Source organism: Rissa tridactyla, chromosome 3 (assembly GCF_028500815.1).
Source record: "Rissa tridactyla isolate bRisTri1 chromosome 3, bRisTri1.patW.cur.20221130, whole genome shotgun sequence".
Lineage (NCBI taxonomy): Eukaryota > Metazoa > Chordata > Aves > Charadriiformes > Laridae > Rissa > Rissa tridactyla.
Window position 1 is genome coordinate 10,261,846 of NC_071468.1, and position 19,603 is coordinate 10,281,448.

At 56.6% G+C, this 19,603-nt stretch overlaps 1 protein-coding gene across 1 annotated transcript; it reads right to left on the reverse strand.

Annotated features, from left to right (window-relative positions):
• Positions 1 to 347: 347 nt before the first annotated feature.
• LOC128906560 (glycogen phosphorylase, brain form) lies at positions 348 to 19,233 on the reverse strand. Its single transcript, XM_054193934.1, has 20 exons — positions 18,919 to 19,233; positions 16,325 to 16,426; positions 14,399 to 14,477; positions 13,449 to 13,552; positions 11,841 to 11,972; positions 9,013 to 9,124; positions 7,871 to 7,953; positions 6,774 to 6,917; positions 6,340 to 6,432; positions 6,065 to 6,211; positions 5,780 to 5,943; positions 5,308 to 5,422; positions 4,485 to 4,586; positions 4,200 to 4,347; positions 3,578 to 3,636; positions 3,100 to 3,241; positions 2,552 to 2,759; positions 1,978 to 2,112; positions 1,719 to 1,785; positions 348 to 1,458 (listed from the first exon to the last, which is right to left on the reverse strand). The coding sequence occupies exons 1-20, from the start codon at positions 19,159 to 19,161 to the stop codon at positions 1,306 to 1,308; spliced, it is 2,532 nt and encodes an 843-aa protein (XP_054049909.1). The 5' UTR covers positions 19,162 to 19,233; the 3' UTR covers positions 348 to 1,305.
• Between the last annotated feature and the right edge of the window lie 370 nt (positions 19,234 to 19,603).

Genomic DNA, 19,603 nt, shown 5'->3' on the forward strand with positions numbered 1-19,603 from the left:
TGGGGATGGGGGAAACAGGAGCCGCCCGTGGGATTTCCAGCACAGAAGCCCTGTGTGCCATTTGCAGGGCAAACCCAACCCTGTAACCTCCACCCCAGTGCACGTAGTCAACACGCCCGGGGTGCAGGTAGATAGCTAGGGCTAAATCTATCCCAGTGCAGCCTCTGCTACCAGCTCCCTTCTGTACACACTACGCACTGGCAAGAGTGACCTTTCTGCCATGGGCATGGTGCCAGCACCTCAGCACCATGTGTGCTGCAGGGGACCACATCCCATGAAGCCACAGCTGCAAGGCCTTGTTGCAACCTGAACCCACAGCTGTGGAGCAGTCACCAGTCAGCCCAAAGTCAAACCAGCAGGTGTTCTGGTCGTTTTAATGAGTTGGTGTCAACACAGGGGAGTACTGGTGCACTATAGAGCACTACGGGTGTTAACTCTGACCCCAGCACCGGGAGGGACACACGGAACAGCATGACCCAGCTGTGGAGGGACACGGGAGCTGTGACAGACGTTCACCCCTCGGGTAGCACCCAGCATACAGCTGTGCCTGGAGAGCCGAGAGACTGCTTGGGGTCTACGGGCCCAGCAGGGTCAGCCACCCAGCTGGCAGTGGCAGGTACAACCCTCTCTATGCAGATGTGGAAGCTAAAAAATCTCTGGAGTGGCTTGGTTACTGGGCGTTTAGTTAACAAAGAGGCATGGGAGGAGGCTACGGCAAGTTCTGTGGCAAGGAAGTCGCTGATCCCAGGCCCTCTCTCCTCTTCGTGGCACATGGCATGTGACATTGGTGTCTGCACTGGGGCCAGCTGCTTTAACAGCCAGCTGCACCTTCTCTAGGTGTTACTGGGGAAGGGGATGACCGGAGGGACAGAGTGGCCTCTCGCCTAGCTTTGGGGCTGGCAGACCCACTGGAGGAGGATGCAAGACACTCTGTGTTGGCTAAACCTGCTCATGGGGCAGGGCGAAGGAGGCCAGGCCGGGCTGCATGCAGGGGGAGAGGGGAGGATTTAGTTGGAAAGCCCTTGTTAAGCGTGGAGCACAGCTGTGGAAGACTTATCCATGGTCATCTCACTAGAAGCACTACGCAGCACGTGCAGGCTGGATACGTGGGTACAAATACAGGGTCCTTTCTCCTCTCCCCCAGCTCTTGTTCCTCAGTCAGGGCTCCTCCTCAGAGCATCGTTCTACCCTCCTGAGGGAAAGGCCTTGTTCCTGCAGAGCCGAGCCCATCTGACTGGTGGTGAAATGCAGGTGAGGCCTCCTGGGCTGGGAACCCATCCCTCCTTCCTTCCCTCTGTGCTTCCATCAATCCCGGGGGAGGTTGGGTGGGGGAATTTTTGTGGCAGACGGCTCCACACCCCAGATCTCCCGGGCGTACTCCATGATGGTCCTGTCACTGGAGAACTTGCCCGAGCACGCAATGTTCCTGATGACTTTCTTAGTCCATTCCCGGGGGTCCTGGGAAGAGGAGAGGCAACGTCAGCACGTGTTAACGCAGCTTTGTCCCTGCTTGTAGCCTTGCAGGGAACCACTTAGTTGGTTTACGTGCTGCGCTGTGGAGCTGCCGAAACGGCAAGACCTGCCTCATGCCCACACGATGTGGTGTCTGTAAGGAGAACTCCCCGGGGACATGCTCATCCCAGCTCCCCCCGGTCTCCCCACTGCACTGCCATGGCCAAGGACTCCATCCCTCCCCCTTCATAGTGGGCAGCTCTTACCATGAACAGCTGGTCCACTTGGCCTTGGCATTTAATGTAAGCCTCGTAGTCGGCAAACACCTTAAACCTGAAACCCAAAGCAGAGTAAGGCTGGGGTTTGCCTGCTGCAGGGTCCCAGCGTGGCAGGACAGGGCGGCACGGACATCTTCCTGCGGGCAGGCAGGGCTTAGTCCCTGGCCAGGGGCACCCAGGCCGGCTGGGAAGGTGGCCTGGGCAGGTGGAGAGCAGCCCACCAAAGGGGATGCTTGCCAGGACTCACCTGTCGTGGTACATGAGCATGTTGACAACGTCCCGGAAGCAACCAGGGTCTCGAGGGGAGAAAAAGCCGCTGCTGATCTGGTCGATGGCCTGCCGCAGCTCTGGCAGCCGCTCGTAGTACTCCCGCGCGTTGTACCTGCGCCCAGCAGAGACGGGCTGTAGGGAATGATGCTCTCCCCTGGGGCCCAGCACCCAGAGAGCAGGACCCTGGGGCAGGCAAGGATATGGTATGGCTCCCGAGCGAGGGGGCCTTGTTCCTGGGGCTGTGTCCCATCAGAGCACCCTGACAGTGGCTCCGAGACCAGTCACAGTGCCTCAAACACTTTGTGCCCAGGCTCGCGTCCCACTCACAGCCGCTGTGCTCTGGGCGAGCTGCCTGGGCTGCATCCTTGATGGACCATTCCCTGACCAGCCCAAGGTGGAGGGCTGCCTCCAGCCCCCAGCTTTTTCCTGCTCCACAGCTGCCCAGGGAGGAAGGTGTTCCCCCCAGAGATCATGGCTCTCCCTGCCAGAGCTGGGACCCATATCCCCACCTGACAAGCCCCGGCACGCATTGGGGTCTCCCCAGCACCAACCCTTGGCGATCCAGGGCCTCCACGTCCTCCACCCGCATGCCAAAAATGAAGAGGTTTTCTTCGCCTGCCTCCTCAGCCATCTCCACATTGGCCCCATCCATGGTACCAATGGTGAGGGCCCCATTCACCATGAACTTCATGTTGCCGGTACCCGAGGCCTCCGTGCCGGCTGTGGAGATCTGCTGGGAGAGATCCGCCGCCGGGATCACTGCCGGGTGCAAGAGAGGTAGGAATTAATCCTTGGCACACTGCAGCTCCCCACGACCTGGGCCCAGGACACCAGAACACAACCCTGGGCATCTGCTGACCTCAACCTCAGCCCAAACAGCGTGGCTCTGGAGCCAGAGCCAGGCTCAGCCCTGTCCCAACCCCATGCAGCTGCTGTCGCTCCTGCATGAAGCTGGCTCCCTGCCCTGTGCGGAGCCCTCAGGCCCTTCCTAAGGGAGAGCTAGGTCACCTGCCATGACAGCCTCTCAGGCCAGCCAGTTTCTGGGCTCAGGTGGGACATGCCCAGCTCCTGACGTGCGAGTACACAAAACCAGACGTACCCTTCTCAGCCAAGGATACCCGGTAGTTCTCCAGGAAGATGACCTTGAGCTTGTCCCCCACACAGGGATCGTTGTTGATGACCTCACCGATGGACGTGATGAGTTTGATGATCATCTTGGCCATGTGGTAGCCAGGGGCAGCCTGAAGAAGAGCAGCCCAGAAACGGTGAAGGCTTTTAAGGGAGGGAGAGCATGAGAAGTGCCAGTGCAGGTCCTTCCCACAGGGAGAATCTGGGCCTTGCCTCTGCTGTTCACATGGACCAGCAAAAGCACCCTACTGGGAGAAGGCCTGAGCCACGGGGAAAGAGTGATAGGGCCTTGTTCAGTCTGATTAGTCCATGAAGGTGTTTCCTGAAGAGCCCACCAGCAGACACATGCTGGCTAACCTACAGCAGGCCCCGAAAAGCCACAGAAAGGGGACAGCACCCTCCCCACATCCCCACCGAGCCATGCATGCCCTGAGTCTGGAACACGTTACCTTTCCTCCGATCATAATAGTCCTGGGCACAAAGGATTTGGATGGATTGCTTCTGATGCCTGAAAGAACAGGGCATAATGCAACTGAAGTGAAGATAAACTGGACAGAGTTTATCGCGTGCATCAGAGGTGGGCTGGGACCCCAGCCCACGTCACATTGACCCAGCAAACCTGCAGGACACTGAAGCCCAACCAGACCTCTGCTAGAGCTGTGCTGGATGAAAAATGGGCTGGCAAAGTCCTCGGAGAACCACTCAAGCCAGCACAACGCAGAGCTCCAATGACCTGCCTCCCTTTGGGAAGGGGCAGGGGCCCGACGCATGTACTGGGGAGTGGGGTTTTAACTTGTACCAGGTCAGTCCTAACACCTGCAGCACAGGTGTGGGGGTTACCCACGCCCTGGGACCCAGCTGGGCTGGAGATGTGGGCTGTGAGCTTTTCCTCAAGCTCTGTATGACCCTTCAGACACTCCGTTTTCCCTCCTGGAGAGAAGCCCCTCATGACTGGAGGGCAGAGGTAGGCTCAGGAGTCCTTGGCCACCAGCTGGCATACCTTTACTTGGGAACCCTGGCAGTGAGAGGCTGGGGGGACACCCCTTGCCCACCAGCCCAGGCAGGACTTACGGTTGTAGAGGGTGATAGCATGCAGGCAGTTCAGCAGCTGCCGCTTGTATTCATGGATTCGCTTGACCTGAACATCAAACATGGATGAAGGGTTGATCTTGACTTTGTACTGCTCCTCCAAGTAGGCTGCAAACTTCAGCTTGTTCTCCTGGCAAGAAAATCTGATGAGGAACAGGCAGGCGTTCCCAGGCCTTGCATCAGAAGTAAGTGTTTGGTGCTGGCATGTCCCTGGGAGCACGGTGCCTTTAGCCTTCTTCCCCCCACCCCACCTCCAGTGCACATTACCTGTTTGACTTTCGCCACATCCCTGATAAAAGACTCATTATTGATGAAATCCAGTAGCTTCTTCAGCTGGCTCAGATCTGTGATAAAGTCTTCCCCGATTTTCTAAAAGAATAAACGGAGAGAGGGATGTCCCACCCGTAAGACACCTCACCCAGTCCACAACTGTGCTTCCCCAACAGAGACGCCACAGCCCAGTTGGGAATTGGAAGAGACTCTCTCCAGGAAAAGGGACACAGTTTCTTATGGCGAGGTTACTTCTCTGTGTCATCAGGGAACCCAAAGGTACAGGGGAAACAAGGCACTTGCAAAAGCCCTAACTCCAGGAGCTTTCGAGGGAAGATGTGTGCACAGGTACCGGGGCCTCCTGGCAGCTGGAGAAACTGACGGGCAGGACAATAAGATACATTTAATTGCAGGATGTCCTTCAGCTATGCCATGTCACAATGCGAAGCAAAAACCTATGCTAAGGGGGCCTGGTAAACAAAGGAGACAGAACCGGGGATGGAGCTCCAAGGGAGCTCCTTTGTGCCTGTGAAGCTGAGTGCTTTTGCAGACACCCCACTTCTCACACCATGGTACTGCCTGACGGGTGGTGTGTAGCCACTGCGAGGGCAGGGAACCAGATCCAAATTTCCGCAACTATTTTGGCCAACCCTTCATCCCTGACATTGAAGCCCAGCCAACCTCACACCTACATGTGCAACAGGCGTGCTCCTCCCAGGCTGTCCTCGCTCACACCCGCCAGGCGTTCGCCTCAGGTCTGATCAGCGCAGACGAAAAGGTGATCACGCTCAGCCCCTTGTTTCAGATGCTTGTGACTCACCTCAGCAATAACATCAGCCAGTCCCGGGTTGCACAGCAGGAGCCAGCGCCTCGGCGTGATCCCGTTCGTCTTGTTCTGAAACTTCTCCGGCTCCAGCTCATAGAAATCCTTGAACCTGGAACACCAGGGAGCTCTGAACCACCCACCGCCACCCAGAGCTTCAGCTGGGCCCCCCACTGTATGTGCTCCCGACTCGGGGCAGTCTCTGCCGATCTCCCTGTAACAACCGTGAACTCTCTATGCTGCCTCTCACCCCCTTCCTCAGCCGTAATGCCGAGGGTTTCACCAGCTCCAAAGGGGGATGAATTAGATCTTGCAACACATGCGAATGAGACAGTGTCCCCAGCCTGCCATGCCCAGCAGGGCAACCAAAGCAGACCTTGACACCCGATTGTTCCAACTAGCCCCGCAGGCTTGCAGGCAAAGCCCAGTGAGTGGAAAGGGAGCGTGCCCTGGGTGTCCCCCAACTCACACGGAATTCTTCACGATGTCAGAGTGGATGCGGGCCACGCCGTTGACCGCATGGGAGCCAATCACGCAGAGGTGCGCCATGTTAATACGTTTGCAGTCTCCTTCCTCGATCACCGACATCCTCCGGAGACGGTCAATGTCCCCTGGGTAGAGAGCTGCCACCCGCTGCAGGCAGGCAGGCAGAAAGAGGGACATTAGCGACCCAGCCGCAGGGCCTAGGAACATTCCCATTCTAAAGGCAGACAGATCCAAGACCCCCAGAGTTCCCACCAGCCCAGTCCCTTACGTCCAGATGCATTTGGTTGAGGGCGTAAATGATCTCGAGGTGACGCGGCAGCAGCTTTTCAAACATGGAGACCGGCCAGCGCTCCAGGGCTTCGGGCAGCACGGTGTGGTTGGTGTAGGCGCAGGTCCGTTTCGTGATCTCCCAGGCCTGCAGTACAGACAGCAGGTTAACGCGCAGGTGCCCAGGCCAGGAAGGGAAAGGAAACCGCGGGTGAGGGACAGGACAGAAGCTCTTTCAACTGCAAGATTCGGCATGGACCTCCCTGCTCTGCTTACCTTGTCCCAGTCCACTTTCTCCACATCCACCAGGATCCGCATGAGCTCTGGGATGGACAGGGCAGGGTGGGTGTCATTTAGCTGAATAGCCACCTGCAACACAGACTTGCTGGGCTCAGATCTGGCAGTGACAGGACTGGGACAGTGTCCCGCAGGCACGGGGCTAGGGTGAAAGTCGGCCCCAGGCCTCTTCTCATGGCACACATCCCAGAAACAGAGCTTCCAGGAACGGAGCCATTCAACCTTTGCAAGTTTTGTTCCAAATTGCAAATTTTTCCCTGGGAAAATAGGCCTGGAGATCACCTATTTTCCAACCCAAATTGTGAGGGTCTTTGTATAGGTGCTCCCACCTGGTCCTGAGCATCCTGCTCTCCCCTCATGATAGGCAGGTCTGGCTGAAACACCCCCGGACCCCCCTCTGCCCACAAACTCACCTTGTCTGGGAAGGTTTCAAAGCATGTTCTCACAGGGTCTCGACAGCCAAATTTGGAGGACTTAAAGCGGCGGATGATGTCTTGGAGGGTAGCAGCCACCACAAAGTACTCCTGTTTCAGCCGCAGCTCCTTGCCTTCAAAGAACTGCAAGTGGCAGGGGGGAACCACAGCCGTCAGTGCTGCAGCTGCCATCCCCAGTTGGCAGCCAAAGCCCTGGAGATGCTCCTGTCCACGCTGATGGACTTCCCAACAGGCCTCACAGGTTCAGCACCTCATCGGGGCAAATGTGGATGTTTCTGATGCTGCCCCTGATGGGGCGGCAGCTGTACGGACTGACAAGGGGCTCAGCATCCCAAACAGCTGCCTCCAGAGGGCAACAGAACCTGCCACATCCATCCTGCTCCTCTAGAGCAAGTGCAGCTCCCTCCCTCACTGCAAGACCCTTTGCAGGATTATTTGGAGCAAGGATTCTGTATTCCGTGCGACAGCCAGGAGCCAGCGTCTCTGGACACACCAGCTGCCTCCCATACACGCTACACATCGCACTGGTCTATTTTAAAACACCATCAGGAATGAGAGGGTGGGGATAAAGTGGAGGAGATGAACTTTTCCAGCACAGATGCTAATCCATGACTAGATAGCGAGGGCTCTTCCCTTTAGGATCCGGTGCAGAGGGAGTGCATGGCCTGGGACAGTCCCTGCAGTGAGAAATCCCTTGAACTGGGGCTGGAAATGGGTCTCCCCCTCATGGCCGCCTCCGAAATGACAACTTGCTTTTGCAAAGGGTGAGCTTAAATAGGCAACTGCCTTGAATTCGAAGGAATAATATGTCTTCCCCTCCTTGCCGCAGGGAACACAGCAGCTATGCAATACGGGCCAGACTCTCGGCTGCCATCAGTCCGCAGAGACCCTCTGAAGCCAGCAGAGCTGTGTCTGTGTGCTGAGAATTAGGGGGCCAACCTATCGTACTAAAAATCCTCAAACCAGGACAATAAACATCAGGTGGCCGTGACCTTCCAGTACCGCCTTGTTTGCAAGCACAACTGCAGGGAGCATGATGCCGAGCAGCAGGAAAGAGAGGCAAGAGAGTCACTCACGTTGTCATTTGGGTACAGGACTCTGGAGATGTTTTCTGCCAGGTTTCTGTCCAACACCGCCTCGATGTAGTCACCCACGTTGACTGTAGCGAGAGAGAAACACACAGAGCAGACGTAGAGATTCAGGCAGGTGCCTGACAGTGTGCTTTTCCCTCTTCTCTCATAGATTTGTAACGGGAACATTCAGGCTGGTATCAATGAAATATGAATGGGAATGTACATGTGTGAAAGGCAGCAGAGACAGGAGGAGATGGGATAAGAAAAAGGCACATCTGCCTGCGGTTTCTGAAGACACATGTATCAGGAAGGACAGACAAAAAAACTGAAGACAGATAACAGCCAGAGAAGGCAAAAAAAGGAAGTGAGTGACTAGCAGTCTTGCTTAAGGACTAAGGAGAAATGGGGCAGGGCAAAGAAGCACAAAGACCACAATCACACTCAACTCCTAAAGGGTACAAAAGGCTCATCCAAAACCCAGCTCGCAGCTGCCAATCAAGAGTCGAAGAGACATTATGAGGACTTGAGAACCATCAGCCCTCGTCCCACACAAGTTCTCCTGGCAGGGCTACTTGGACCCACGCATCTCTGTGCTTGCCAGTATGGAAGAATAAAACAAATTAGTCTAGTCTAAAACCTTCCCCTTCTGTAACAGCCTAGCACTATTTTGTGTGTTGGTTGCCCTGTATCTGCTCTTCAGCACTACAGTTAGAGCCTGACAAGTGCCCTAGAGAGGTCACAGGTAGACCCAAAGGAAACCAGCAGTGAGGTGGGCTGTATTGCTCTTTTCCTTCAGCACTAAGGGATGATGCCGCAGAGAAATGACCCTCCATGGCAAGTATGGCTTTGCAGCTCATGTGGTGATGTGGGGAAGGCAGTGAGAGGTGGTCTGGCACGGGCCAGGTTTTGAGAACATGAGAAGCGTGATGGGGATGGAAGGAGAGCGGATGGGTGTCCTGGTGCATGAGGGCTCTGGAAGTGGTTTGAGGTAGTGCGTGTGATCCATGGATGCGCACGTGTTTTGGAAGTGGCCAGGAGGTATGGATAACAGGCCAGATGGGGAGTGCTGTGCCAGGTGCTATGCACACAGGAACAACCATGTCCCAGCCTGGCCAGAAGAGAGGCAGTGGAGGGACAGCACTTACACTCTTGGAGGTTGAAGTCATTGGGCGCTTTTGCGGACCACAGCCTCATGGTGTTCACAGTGTTGTTCTTGTATCCTGGCACTGGCGTGTCGTAAGGCATAGCAAGGACAACCTGCAAAAGGACAAGATTCCCCTCTGATTAGCAGCACGGTGGCCTCAGAGAAGGTGGGAAAGCGGCTGAAACCTCTACAAGAAGAATCCAGAGGACACAGACTGGCTGCGGTAAGGATCTCGCCTCACTGAAACACACCGGCTGCGCTTTACAGGCTTTCCTGCTATCACGGGCACTTCCAGCATCCACTGGCAAAGCATTAATAGGAGAAGAAGTGCTGCTTGGAGCTTTACTGACAAACTGGAGTTACAAGCCCATCAATGACATGTAAGAGAGAGATGCAAGCAACCTGCTGACCTTCCTGTACCAACTGTCACACCTGTTAGTTAGTCACCAGAGCACTGCAAGCATCCTCAGCTGGCCATTGTGATTCTGTCTGGGCTGGCGTAGGGCCAGGGCAGCTGGGACCTTTGTGTTTCCATCTGGGATAAATTCCGCAGCCTGAATCCTGCCCCTTAGCCTTCTGCAGCCTGCCAGGACCAAACCCTACCACCACAGCGCCATTCTCAGGGCAATTCAGCTGACAGTCAAGGTGTGTTGAACCTGTCTGGGTAAATCCACTGAGATCTCCAGCACCCGAAATGAACATGACTGCAAAACTATCAATCAGTGCACTCCACAGATGACGCTTAAGCATCAGGATGCTGCACACACGGCTACAGGGAGTAGCACTGGGGCTCCCAGCTCAGATTACACTAGCCAGGCAAGGCATGGATGCGCTTCCAAGCTCGTGTGCTCCAGCTCACTGTTGTGCCAACATCTGCGTGTCTCCAGACCTGCCGTGCAGCAAGGCAAGGCACCCCGTCCTCAGCCTGGAACAAAGAGGCTGAGGGCTAATGCCAGCAGAGCTGAACAGTGCTTGCGGAGCAAGGCCCTGATCCTGCAGCACGGAGCCTGGGCTTGCTTCTCTGACACCGGCAAAAGGAGCCAGCATCCTCCTGAACAAGTCAGTGTGTACCGGCGTGACAGCCAGGCTGTCCCCAAGCAAAGGTGGGAGAGGCAGCAGAGAACTGAAGGAGCTGTGCTCAGAAGGCAGGGAAAACCCAGCAGATCAGCACGTTGACTCTGAACAGCCTCTTCGTGCTGGCGTTGGCAACACCCCGCCTCTGGGGAGAATCAGCAAGAGCTCAGGCTCTCAAAGCTGCTATTACCAGCTCCGAACATGGAAGCAGGCAGAAAGCCTGCCCTGCCTGAGCCACGGGACTGGGGCACACATCACATGAACTAAGTGATGCTATATTTGGAGACTGCGTCTTTGGCTTTTTTTGAGCCTTTCCAACTTCTTTCCCTTAACAGCACTATCGGAAAATTCACCTCCTTGCGGGAAGCAGTGCTTCCACTGCACCGCTTGGGATCCCTGAAACCCTGGACTAATGCTGGGGTCAGAAGAAGAGCACGTCGAAAGGCAATGGCACTCGGTCCCCAAGTGGATGTATGCTTCCCCGGAGAGCTCTGGCAGGGTGTCTCCATGCTGTTCACGGGGCTGTGGTGTTGAACCCCTGCACTGTGTGTCCTGGGAATGGCCTAGGTCACCGCACAGCCTTCGAAAACCAGGGTCCCTGGAAAAGGACCGGGTTTATTTCCCCTCTGAGCGGGCCCAGGCGACTCCACAACTGAGCTCCAGCTCTCAGGGCTGAAGAGGCTTTATGACTGTGCGTTCCTCAGGTGGACAGAGCTGGTTCATCAGGCTCAGAGACCCTGGAACACCATGGGAACAAGGCTAGGTCACGCCCCTGAATCCCAGAGAAATTCATAGTCCTTCCTTCCTCCATCCTGGGCAGTGCTTAGCCAGGAGAGGCTGAAACATCTTCAATCCTCTTAGTAAATCTCTGCCTCTTTAAAGCTTGCCTTCCTCAGTTGTAAGACTGGAATGCATTTACGGCGCAGCAGCCTGTGCTCTGAGCAGTCACAGGCTCCTCAAGCACAGCATGACCTCCCCAGCTGTGGGAGGCTGAAGAAGCATTTGCTCTCCATGGTGCCACAAAACAAGGCCTCCAGACAGACTGGAGACTTGAAACCATGCCTCCAGCCTGCCCTGACAACACTCCACCCCTTTAGGCAGGTCTGGGAAAGAGAAACTTGCTGTGATCATGAGAGTTAAACACCGAGGGGACTGCTCCATGGCCACCCCACGAGATGAATCTCCACCCACAGCAGCACCACCAGAACCACCTGCAAAACCACGGGGTTTGAGTGAGCCTTGAGTGAGCCAAGTTTTTTGAGCCTTTACAACTTCTTTCCCTTAACGGCACTATCGGAAAATTCACCTCCTTGCGGGAAGCAGTGCTTCCACTGCACCACTTGGGATCCCTGGAACCCTGGACTAGTGCTGGGGTCGGAAGAGGAGCCCAGGAGCAGTATGGAAGGAGCCTACCACTGCTGCCAGTGATACAGTCCTCCTCCGACATAAATCCATGCAAGACTCTGGGGTTTCACCCTGGAGATGAGTAGAGAAGGAGGCCCCAACCAATCTGAAGTTACAGCTGTGACTGAATATTCATCCCTCTTTTTCCTCAAATCCCACTGCAGACGTAGCCAACGAAGTCATCTTCGTAATTGCTCACCTTCGTAATTGCAAGGGGTAACAGAGAGAGTTTTGCCAGACTGGCAGAGAAGCAAAGTCTGACCACCTCAGGCAGCCTGGGGACAGACTCTCCCCCTCCACACGACCCTGGCCCATCCTCCCCGCGTCCAGCTCTGAGAGAGATGTTAGTACCTGGGTGTCGACCCACTTCACGCCCTCGGGGGTGTGATCCACGCGGCCGTAGAAGTGCACAGGGAGCATGTACTCTGGGCGAGCTTTCTCCCAGGGATTGCCGTAGCGTAGCCAGTCATCGGCCTCCTCCACCTGCAAGAGGCAAACAGGCTTCAAGGGATGGCTTGTGCCTCCGAGTGAAGGCTAAACTGGGCTCTCCAAAGGGTGGCCAGTATAAAAGCAAAGCTTTAGTAAGCTGGCTTTAAAAATGGATATGCAGAGGCCTCTAGAGGACAGCTGGGCTTTTCAAAACTCCATCAACTACTACATGATGATGGACTACATCCATCGTCATGGATGACTACATGGATGACCTATACAAAGCCTCTACGAGCTTTGCAGAACTGTCCAGGTTTAAACCATCCGAACGGCACAGACCCCTGAACTCGGTCTCCCTCGAGGCCTTTACATGCAGTTTGACCATGATAGTGTGATATGTAGGATGTGGTTCCCTAAGAAGCCCATTGGTGCTGTTCCTGGCCACAAACCACGCCCTGGAAACCAGGTCTTGTCACCTGCTTTGTCCTCTGCGCCTCTGCTCATAACAGCATCAACGGGAGTGAAGTGAATTCAGTAGAGCCACCAAGGCTGATGTGCACCAGAAACCAGAGGGGCAGAGGCACTTGGAGATGCTCTGTGCCTGCAGGCACTTCTCTGCCAGGTCGGCGGCAGGTCTGAGCCACAACCCAGCATTGCCACCATCCCCGTTCTTTTTTAAGTAACATCAAGCCAATTACAGTGGATGCTTTTTCCCCCTGTTTTCACCATTTATAGAGCTTAGCATTGCAGCTTCTTTGTGGGGAAGGAGGAAAAAACAACCTCAAACCTCCCACCCTTCCTGACTTATGGAGAGCTATTTTGAGGGGTAAAAAAGGGGTCCTTTATGCTCAGAAGCAAGACAAGTCTCCTAATGGAAACCATTTCCAAACATACACTAGGGAAAACTGCCAGATGGGGCATTTTTTTAGCCTATTTTCACTTGCAAAATATTGCAGTCATTAATGCTACAGGAGAGCCCCTGTTTAAGCCCTTGCTGCCCGTCTCCCAGGGAACCCGCAGGAGCAGCAGCGCCCCAGGCACTTGCACGTGCTCCATCATGTTCAAATTCAGCCTCCACCAGACACCTTCATTTGGTGTTTAGCCACATCTCCATCCTTAGCCTGACCCTTGCCAGGCTGGACGGGACTCCCAGGTTGTTGCAGCTGTGCCGTGGAGCCCCGGGCAGGGAGACCTCTGCCATGCCCCGTAGGCTTAGCTCCAGCACCATCTTGCCGGGTTGGTCACTGGTGTGGATGAGCTTGCACGTGTCCCTGGGTGAGTGCCTGCCACACACACACCCCACCACCCTCATAACTGCTCTTTGCTCAGGTGGTCAGAGCCTGAGGGTCAGCACAAGCAGTAGGAAGTGAAAGCCCATTTGGCACCAGCTGATGGGCTCAAACGCCCCGTTTATGAACGGCCCAAGCCACCGCAGTGCTGTTTTCGTGACCAGGCCTTGTCCACAGGCAGAGGCGGCCACCGGCAGCATGAAACAGAAGGAGAAAGGGTGACTTGAGTTTGCCAGTGTACCTGCCAGCCGTCAACAATCTTCTGATTGAAGATACCGAACTCGTAACGGATGCCGTAACCATATGCCGCCAGCCCCAGCGTGGCCATGGAGTCCAGGAAGCAAGCTGGAAGAGCAGAGCATGGTCACGCCACAAGGAACCTCACCCCACAACTACGGCTGTGCACAGGGGTGAGGAGCAGCCACAACCAATATTTATTACTCAGAGGAAATCCACGTGCAGAAGGGACAGATGGAGACAGCCTGCAGCAGGACCCCACGCACGTCCTGCCAAGCCACCACAAACACCCCGAAGTTGTTGGTGACAAGGGCAGGTCACCAAAAATCCAAATCCAGCCCTGTTGCAAAGTGATCTTCTAAACTTGCCCACAGTGCCCACGCCTTTCTCTAAGCCTGCCTGCCTGGTAAAGCAGGGCTTCTGACCCCGACTCGCTGCTCCACCAGCTACTCTGCTATCATCACCTTCAAAGCAAACCCTTCCAGCCCTCAGCCCGGGGCAGCTCTGGTAAATATCAGCCCCAGCATTTCCTCCACGATGGGGAGGTCTCCTCTCCAGCAGTCCCGTGGGACAGGCAGACTAAAATAGCAGCCAACGTGAGATATATAAAATAGCATGCCTACGTGAGAGCTGCTTGGGTGCCTCCGAAAAGTGAGATATTCCACAGGGAGGTGAGAAGAAAGGCTCCAGATGGCCTCTTTCAGCCACAGACCCGCCTGCTGTGTCCCAGACAACACAACTCCACCTCCTGGATGCTCTCACTGGGGAGAGGGCTCCTTTCTGGCCAAGCCAGGAGCAGGCAGGAGGGCACGACGCTGCTGAAGGGCTGCGGGCTGAGGTCTGCACGCTGTCCTCCTGCAGTGCTGGTGGCGAGGCCGTGACAGCCTCCAGCCAGGCCACCCTCAGTCCCACTGTGCTCTGTGCGAGAAGGGGGCTCCCCTCTCCCCATATTACCTGCCAGGCGGCCCAGGCCTCCATTTCCCAGCCCAGCATCTTCTTCGATTTCTTCCAGCTCCTCCAAGTCCAAACCCAGCTATTGAGGAAAGAGCCACAGCAGAACATGTCAGTGCCCGAAGCCCATGCCCTGGGGCTGCTCTCCGAGGAGGGCAAACACAGATCCCAAAACAACCCACGCCACAGGATATTAAACCCACAGGTGGGGGTCTCTGCCTCCCTCCACCCTCCTCTCCCCACAAAGTATCTCACCAGCCTCTGGTCCCCGGGCAGCCCAATTAACTGAAAAACAATTTAGCCCATCATCAAACATCGCTTTCCCATGAACTAGGTTTCCTTAGAGACTGCAAACAAAACACTCGTCTCCTGGCAGCACCTCAAGCCAGGAGGTCCTCCCACCGAACTCGCCGCTGGAGACAGGATGGCAAATGGCCAAGTCGGCGTGGAAGGGACCGCCGAGTCCTGCCTGGGTACACACGTCACCCCTCCGCTCGCGCCCGCCCCGTCCTTGAGGAAGGGCACGACCACGCCGGCAGCTGGTTGCTGCAGCGTTCACTGTTACACTCCGTGCCGTCCCGCATCCTGCCACCAAGCTCCTTGGCCGGAATCCATGGCTGGAAGCGGTTGTTTCCTCTGCTGCATCTCTCGGGCCATTTGTTCTCTGGCCTGGGGGCTGCTGCCGGATGAAGGCAACAGCAAGAACTCTCCTGGAGTCAAGAGATGCTGCCTCAGACGGCAGCAGTATCCCACCTCAGTGCCAGGGGGACAGTGGGGAGTCAGGCTGACACCACGGATGCTCCCCAAACTGCTCTCCCAGTGCTTCAGCGGTCTGCAACCACAAGCTGGGAAAGCCTCATGCAGTGTGACAGGGTCACAAAAACCAAGCTGAATTCCCTCAGTGACAGAGCCATGCTGGATACAAGACCTCCCATCCAAGCTGGCCACCAGCCATAATGAGCTCCACGTGTCGGAGGCTACAGCGAAGGAAGTCTCCGCTCACACATCAGGCCAAATCAGCACATGGACTTGAGGATCCTCCCTGAAAAAACCCATCCTGCCCTCCGAGGCACAATACCTCAGAGAGGAAATGTGTCAGGTCCCTCCCTGGAAATCCCTTCCCGTCCCTTGGCAGGGAAAGTGCTGGCCGGGACGTTTCATCTGCAATCGCAGCACCTCATTCTGATAAGGTGGTGACAGAGCCAGCTTCTGCTAGGAAGTGTCACGTGGATCAATCCAGTCAGGAGCGGGGGGGAAGAAGAGAGGGGAAATCAAGCTTTTGGGTGAGAAAGCCCAAAAACTCATACTTTGTCAAGAAGGTCACTGCAGAGGTGGCTGCAAGCCTAAGTAACCATGGCCTCGCATTTGCGACTGCCTTGGTGGTACTCAGGTGTGGTTTTTCCAGTTTGAACTCATCCGATGACATTTCAACTCACGCAAACAATACCCCCCTTTTCTTCCTTCCCAGTGATTCACTTTTATCTGGCAGTGCTGCTGCAGTGCCTTGTGTTACCTGCATGTATGAACTGTAATTTGGTGGTTTGGTGCTCCCGTTTCCCCTTCTGGCCCAGCCTCCCCCATTAGACTACATGTCCTGCAATGGGCCATCATCTCTCCTAGTAACGGAAAGCTCTCCCTAGTCTTTTGGGATACTGGGTGTTGCTTTCTGGATACTCTTCTGGATTTTCCCAGCCACTACATGAAAATGATGGTTTGAGAAAACCACGCTCCGACTCCCAAGGAACCCCAAGGTCCCCCTATGGTCTTTTCCAGGGGGATGCAGAACACTAACAGAGAGCCAAGCCTCACTTTGTTTAGTCAAAATAACACATCCTTAGAAGGAAGCCCTGAGAAATAAAGATACGCAGTCCTCCACGTGGAAAAGTTTGGTTAGTTCCTCAGGGAGACCCCGGTACCCCAAGACTTCACCTGGTAAATGGCTTCGTCACAAGCATTCTGCAGGCCCAGGTTCACCATGGTGTTCTGCAGGGTGCGGCCCATGTAGAACTCCAGGGACAGGTAGTAGATGCGCTGGGGAGGCAAAGCAAGACGCTTACACACAGCACGGCACTGCGCTTTCACCGAAGTCGCTTAAAGTCAAGAGCAGACCCAAAGTGCTTTCCAGAGACGGGACGTCTCTTCCCAAACCGGCTCTTGGCGCCTGCTCCCGAACACCACGCACCGCAGTTTGTTTGTCAGAAGGATCCTGCGCGGGATGCCAGCCAGCCCTCCGCTGCGCCTCTCCCGGCCAACAGCCTTCTATAGAAAAAAAATCTCGTTGCCTGCTAAGTGTTTCCCTAATTAACTTAGGGCAAGAATTATCTAGGATGCTGAATGGTATATTTATACACTGTCAAGCTCAGTGGAGGCGATGCTTACACTGGGCTTTTAAATTTTTCCTGTGCTGAGCTGAAGCTGATGCAGAGCCTGCCGAAAGCGGGAGCGAGACACCCCCCGCCCCGAGCCTCGCACACACCAGCCGGGCTCTGGCTCCTTCCTGCCAGTGATTTTCCAGCACTCCTGTCGCCTGGGGCCTCCTGTTCTCCCCGCATCGAGTTTCACGCACAAACACCATCACCCTGTTGAGCAAATCAACTGCCCCGCGGGTGGCAGGGGCTGCCGGCACAACTGTGCGAGACAGGCTGCTCCGTGGTGACCTTCCAAGTTTCAGAGGAGCCGTGCCTGTGCCGCGAATGCTAATGGAAGCCTCTTTGTTGGAGGAGAAGCAGGCTACGCGAACTTTTGCCCTCACTCAGATTTATCGCTACAGATACTTTTTATAAATAAACAGGAATTTTTAACAGAGCAACAGCCTGACTTTAAATCGCACTTCTCCTTGAATCTCTTTCCTTTGTAGCTGGGATCCTTCCCCGCTAGCCTTGGGACACGCTAAGCAGAGGGATTACCCACTCTGCCACCTCCGCTGGGAGTCTGAAAGGGTCCATCTGCTCCTTTGGGGCTCATCGGAAAGACTGAAAACATCGCACGGTTGCATAAATACTCTCTTCCTTTCAGCCTTCCACAGGGATGTGTTTCTAGTGAAAAAGCTAAGCGCAGGGGACGGTAAGCAACCCCACTCCAAGCGCCTCTTAGCCCTTACGGGATCTGTACAATCCTTTCTGTTAGCGCAGCAATATGGATCAGGGCGCATTTGCGTGAGTAAGGATAAAAGGGAGAGCTCCACGCAGCAGCGTAACTCCCAGCGTGGGTGCAGCCGTACCGGCGTGAAAGTGCAGCTTGTTTCTTGTGTCAAGGCAATATCCATAACCCCGAGAAAAGAGCTGACTCGGGAAGGCAGCTGCCTGCACGCTGGGAAGGTATGTGCCTTTTCTCGTACACACCTGCCCTCCGGGGCTGTCCACTTAAGTGCTGGATCGAGTCTTAATTCAAAAGGATTAGGGCTAAGTAACGTCCCACAGCCTCCAACATCTCCAGCATCGCTGTCCTGACTTGACAATGGGGAGGAGAGGAGGGAGCAAGCCCCTGTTCTGCTCCAGAGGGCACACGAGCCTCCAAGTCCCCCAGGAACCACCGACTCCCCAGGGTTTGTTGACCTGGGAGAGCTTGTCTGGTTTGCAGGAGGCAAGAAACTCCTCTCCAGCCTCAAAGCCGAGCTGCCTGCGGGCTCCGCAGGAACGAAGCCAGGACATGGCTGTGCTGGGGCATGTGCCGAGACGCGGAGGTGATGATGCCCACAAGGGACACTACCACAGTGGTGTGAGCACAGGACACGGCCACGGTGAAGCATGCAGAGGAGCTGGCAGCAGCAAGGCCCACACGAGGACACACTCACAGAGGGATCACAGGGGCTGTGACAAGGCGCAGGGGGCCTTGTTGTGGCAACGCTGCAGGGTGGACGTGGCTGCAGCGTGGGACAGGGCTGCAAAGAAGCTTGTGGGGATACAGCCATGGCGAGCTGCATGAGGAACACAGCCACGGTGACACCCACGGGGACGCAGCCATGGCAAGATGCGTGTGAGGGACGTGGCTGGGGCAAGGCCCACAGGGACATGGTGAGGTGCACCCAAGAGTCACGGCCACGGCGATGCCCACAGGGACGCAGCCACAGGGAGGTGCATGAAGGCCACAGCGATGGCAATGTGCATGTGAGGGACAGAGCCACGGCGATACCCACGGGGACACAGCCAGAGCAAGGGGCGTTAGAGCGATACGGCCGTGGTCATGCCCACGGGGACGAAGCCACGGTGAGGTGCACGAGGGACAGGGCCGTGGCTGTGGCGATGCCCAAGGGGACACGGCCATGGCAAGGTGCCCGCGGCTGTGGGGATGAAGCCACGGTGAGGTGCACGAGGGACAGGGCCGTGGCTGTGGCGATGCCCAAGGGGACACGGCCACGGCGAGGCACACGGCCGTGGGGACGCCCACAGGCCACGTCCCCAGTGACACCCTGTCGGGGAGGGGGGGAAGCGACACGGAAACACCCGCGGGGCCGACGGGGAAGTGGCAGCTGTCCCCTGCCCCCACCCCCGTCGCCCCGGGGCCCGGCTGCGGTGGGGTCTCACCTTGGGGTCCCGCTCGTAGTAGTGCTGCTGGGTGCGGATCCAGCGCCCCACCAGGTGGTCGCGCACGGTGTGGGCCAGCGCGAAGTAGTAGTCGCGGGGGGTGGCGACGTTGCGGTCCTTGACGAGGGTGAAGTGGAGGTGGCGGTTGAAGCTCTTGCGCACCTCCGCCACGTCCCCCAGCCCCGCGATCCCCCGCACGCTGATCTGCTTCCGACGCTCACCGTCGCTCAGCGGCGCCGCCATCCCGCCGCCCGACCGGCTCCGCCGCCGCCGCCTCTGGCTCTGCCGCAGCCGGGGCCGCGACCGCCGCGCCTGCGCCTCCGCCGCCCGCGACGAGGCGGAGCCCCGCGCGGCTGGCGCCCGGCCCGGCCCCCGCTGAGGGAAGCGGCCGCCCGCCCCTGCACGGGTCCGCAGCGCCGGGGCGGGCCGCAGCACGGCGGGGGGCGTCCGTGGCTGCCATCACCCTGCCGCCTGCCCCGGCGCTGGGACCGGGGTGGCGGGATGATGGGGACGGGGACGTGGATGGCGGGGGAGGATGGGGTTGGCGTGGGGGAAAGGGTATGGCACAGGGGCTGGGGTGGTGTGAGGGGACAGGGATGGCATAGGTGGCAGGGATGGCTTTAGGGGGACAGGGGTGGCATCTGGGGCTGTGGCAGTGTGAGGGGACGGGAGTGACTTGAGGGGA

Bases quoted from the DNA above. Each gene is read 5' to 3' on its own strand.
- LOC128906560 (XM_054193934.1), bottom strand. From the start codon at position 19,161: ATGGCGGCGCCGCTGAGCGACGGTGAGCGTCGGAAGCAGATCAGCGTG. The intron at 1,786-1,977 runs GTGAGTCCTGGC...TTTGGGTTTCAG, and splicing joins ATGCTCATGTACCACGACAG to GTTTAAGGTGTTTGCCGACT. The intron at 1,459-1,718 runs GTAAGAGCTGCC...TCCTCTTCCCAG, and splicing joins AAGTGGACCAGCTGTTCATG to GACCCCCGGGAATGGACTAA.